This window comes from Eurosta solidaginis, chromosome 4 (assembly GCF_040869045.1).
Source record: "Eurosta solidaginis isolate ZX-2024a chromosome 4, ASM4086904v1, whole genome shotgun sequence".
In the NCBI taxonomy this organism is placed as follows: domain Eukaryota; kingdom Metazoa; phylum Arthropoda; class Insecta; order Diptera; family Tephritidae; genus Eurosta; species Eurosta solidaginis.
The window spans coordinates 96,621,383-96,625,615 of NC_090322.1; the positions used below are offsets into that span (position 1 = coordinate 96,621,383).

General features: G+C 40.2%; 1 protein-coding gene across 1 annotated transcript; it reads right to left on the reverse strand.

The window, feature by feature from the left end:
- Nucleotides 1-377: 377 nt before the first annotated feature.
- Nucleotides 378-1,247, reverse strand: LOC137248072 (uncharacterized). The gene is made up of 2 exons (XM_067778950.1): nt 672-1,247; nt 378-466 (listed from the first exon to the last, which is right to left on the reverse strand). The coding sequence occupies exons 1-2, from the start codon at nt 955-957 to the stop codon at nt 420-422; spliced, it is 333 nt and encodes a 110-aa protein (XP_067635051.1). The 5' UTR covers nt 958-1,247; the 3' UTR covers nt 378-419.
- Nucleotides 1,248-4,233: the final 2,986 nt, after the last annotated feature.

A 4,233-nucleotide genomic window follows, 5' to 3' on the forward strand; every position in this document is an offset into this window, starting at 1 on the left:
AAGTAAAACCAATTTAAAAAGAATTACAGCAAAAGTCAACTTAAAACCGTGGTATATATTCGTCCGATATATTATTAATTTGAATATAATTGTTTACACATTATAAATAAACTAAGAATATTAGCCTATGTTATAACCAGTCAAGAGGTAACCACTATTACCATTCATATTTACTTCAGGATGTGTGCGATTGGGCAATATTTGATAGTAACGTAACCAATTTCTAGTAAAATGCAAATTTGTGACATTAGAGTTGGTTTTCAGCTCTACATACAAGTCCATTAACAATTCCTTGCTAAAACTGTACAACACTATTGGGCGTGAAGGTTTTACAAAGTGTAATAAAGCTTGCACGATGTTACTTGGGTTGCAGATGGGTTATTTGTTTCGCTATAATCGCCGGTGCTGTCGCTATTAGGTTACGCTGCTGTTGTTGTAACAGTGCTTGATGTTGCGCCCGAAGTTGCTGCAGAAAAAAAAGAGTCAAGTTATTACAGCTAGCAAGGTTTTATTGTGCTGTAATGGCGAAAACCTGTCCGAGGTTTTTGAGCATACAAATTTAGGTCGTTCTGTAAACAAGACCAGAAAGGCTTTGGAGAATTCTCCAAGTGTTTTTGGCAATATTTTTATACAGATCAAGCCTGTCTAATCGTTTATTCAATGTTACTTACCCGCATCATCTTCGCTTAGTTTCTGCTTTTTACTGCTTGGCTCTCTTTCTTCAATGGATGTACTTGGCTCAGTTGCGGCCTTGGGTACCTGGTGATCCTTCTCTTGATAGTATTCTCGCAGCACCGAATATAAATTTACCGATATACAACGTGTTAGTTGCTCTTTCATTGCTTGCTTCTGTGGCACATTACCTGGATGCATGTGCACAAGTGTCGCCTCAGTGTTAGCGCCAATTGAATTCAGAAAGCTTGCAGCTAGCAGACCACTTGTACCACTCTCATACATTAAATAACTACCAAAACCGCTTACACCCGCATATGAAATGTTATTATTTTTATTATAATTTTATTAAAAGTTGCCAATACGCAACTGACAGCCGTAACTGACAATACTTCAAATGGATTGGGTTGCGTGAAATTAAAGAGTAGCAAAAAATACTACTATGTATAAAACAGCTGATAGGGTTGTTGTATGTCAATTTCGTTAAGTAACTAAGTTGGTGAAACCGAAAAAAAACTAAGCCGCAAATCAGGACTAACTTAAGTCACAACTAAGTTTTAGCCTAAGTCAAGTTGGTGAAATCGGCCCTAAGACATTTTTTTCAATTCAGGAGAGTCTTTAGTTGTTCCATGTGCAAAGTTTTAGCCGAATTTCAAAAGCAACGAATATTGATAATGATTTTTTGCCTAGGCCTGAGGAGACAATAAAAACATCAAACAAAAATGTGTTTCTCAGGGGGCCCGCGATTTAGAGTTACTAAGACATTTTTTTTTTTTAATTCAGGAGAGTCTTTAGTGGATCCAAGTGCAAATTTTAAGCCGAATTTCAAAAGCAACGAACATTGATAATGATTTTTTGCCCGGGCCTGAGGAGACAATAAAAACATCAACCAAAAATGTGTTTCTCAGGGGGCCCGCGATGGTACTAAGACATTTTTTTTTAATTCAGAAGAGTCTTTAGTTGATCCATGTGCAAATTTTAAGCAGAATTTCAAAAGCAACGAACATTGATAATGATTTGTTGCCTGGACCTGAGGAGACAATAAAAACATCAAACAAAAATGTATGTTTACATGAATCCGAAATCGTAAAGTTTCGTGGTGACACTGATGTAGGTTCATCTTCAAAAAGTCTTCCAACAATACCACCAACACTGTATCAAAGTCCAGATTATTTAAACGACTTTGATATCGGTACCGTGAATAATAAGTTTTTGCGATCTGAAGAAGTCAACGAAATAATTCGTCGAGGTCATCAAAAATGCCCTGTTATTTTCCACGTGATTGTCATGACGAGGCATTTCCTACCTCGTTGTTAAACAGAATCTTGCCAAATGGGAAGAAAGTGGAGCGTGACTGGTTAGTGTGGAGTGCCAGTAGCAATGCTTTTTATTGCCTACCATGTCGTCTGTTAAGCATCAATACTGTAACGAATTTACTTGCAAATCCTCTTATTTGCAATCCTCTGCTAAGTTCGAATCACTAAACTGTTGAATAAATAACTCCAATTTGTAATAATGCAAAATGGCCTTTATTAAAGTACTTCACAATACACTCAACTGTGCAACGAATAGCTTGCTTAATAACCACACTGATTGATAGCTCAATGAAACTCTACTATTCAAAATAATACTGCTATTGCTCGCTAGATATCGTCTTAATCGCAACTGCTTGACAACTCAAATCAAACTGAATAACTTCTTACTCGCCTGCCCCGCTTTTATAGTTTACGCTGCATACTTCTAGGCTCTTCGATTTCCAGAACTTACTAGTTGTTTCGGCTACAAAATCGCCAGCCACAACTACGTGCACAAATTATTGCTCTCTCTTGTGACAACTCAGATAAGATATATGCATGTGATTGTAGTTTACAGTCTCCCGCACACACATAAGCGTATAAGTAAATTCATCGGTGTGTGACATCTCATCTCTCGCTGCCTTGTATGTAAATGTTGCTCGTCGGAATGTGTACATATGTGTAGACGCAATTATTGATTCGTTTATGTAGATACATAATGATTGAATTATTGATGTGAATTCACGTCACTGCTTAGCATCGGCCTGGAGATGGCAGCACTCCTTAGTTTTGCTAATATTCGTAACACTGCCCTCCACCTAAGTCTGATCGTCCCGATCAGACAAATCTCCCAATCTAAACGCCGCTAGCATCTCCAAATGTACCACCCTTCTAATCCGTGGTTTCCCAGTGGTTTGTATGCGGTAGATGGTATATCTGATCTTCTTCACAACTTTGTACGGGCCTTCCCAACTGCACCGAAATTGGGCTGGAACACCTTTCCGCCGGTGAGGGTTGTTTAACAGTACCAAATCTCCATTCCGGAAACCTTCCGAATTATTTTCCCTGTCGTACCTGTGTTCCATCTTACTACTCATTATTCTGGATCCTTCTCTCGCACTCTGTTGCTTGGCCAATGAAGAACTACTTTGTAGAGCTTGTTCTTGACGGATTGGCTTCACATACTCAGTATCGTTCCGACGTTTCCCAACAAAAGTGCGCGCTGGCTTGAAACCATCCTTGCATTCTTTCTGAAAAATTCTTTCAGTGAATTTAGTGTGTCCATTAGGGTTTGTTGATGCCGGTCTTTTCCTCGCAGGTACTTTTAATTTCGCTTTATTTGGCACATTCGATCCATCAACTTTTGCTCGATCTACTTTCCTTGACTTTCGTGGTCTCTGTCGAATCTCCTCGACCAGCACTCGCTTACTGCTGAACCCTTTTTCCAAACTGAAGTTAAGTGGCACATCTTGGTTCTCATAATGCATCACCCTTCTCTGCATATCGATCTTGATGTCATGGTCAACCAAGAAATCCACTCCCAATATAACTTCATCAACGATCTCCGCCACAACGAATTTGTGTAGAACCATGACCATCCCAATTAGAAATTCACATATTACTTCTCCCTGAACTTGGTTATATTCGCCTGTGACCGTACGCAACCTCGCTCCAGGTAATGACTTTACTCCCCTGTAGGCCAAATCAGATCGAATCAAGGAATGAGATGCCCCCGTATCTACAGCCAGTACACGCTCTTTACCATCCACATTCCCTCTGATGGTAAGACTGCTTGATTTCCTTCCAATCTGCGACACAGATATCACAGGACATTCAACAGCCGGGCCAAGTTTTCGTTCTTTACTTTCGACACGCTCTTGCTCATTTCCGCCAGCTTTGCGTTTACGGCCACCCACATTGTTGGAAATATTAGGACCATGATCGCAATGACGTGCAATGTGACCTGGGTTGCCGCACTTGAAACATTTAATAACTCCGGCATTCTTCTGTTGAGATCCCTTTAGTGCTTCCAAAATTGTGTCTACCCACTCTGGCCTTTCTACTTCCACACGGCGTGCTTTGAAAACTGGCTTACACAGAAGCGACGCTGTTTCCTGTATCAGAGCATGCGATACCGTTTCAGCAAATGTTAGTTTGCATTCGCATATGTAGCCCGCTTCGTTTCCACATCTCGTATGCCATTTATAAAACTCTGGATTTTTACCCTCTCGGTGTATTCCACGGGTGCGTCCGCATTTGCGAGATG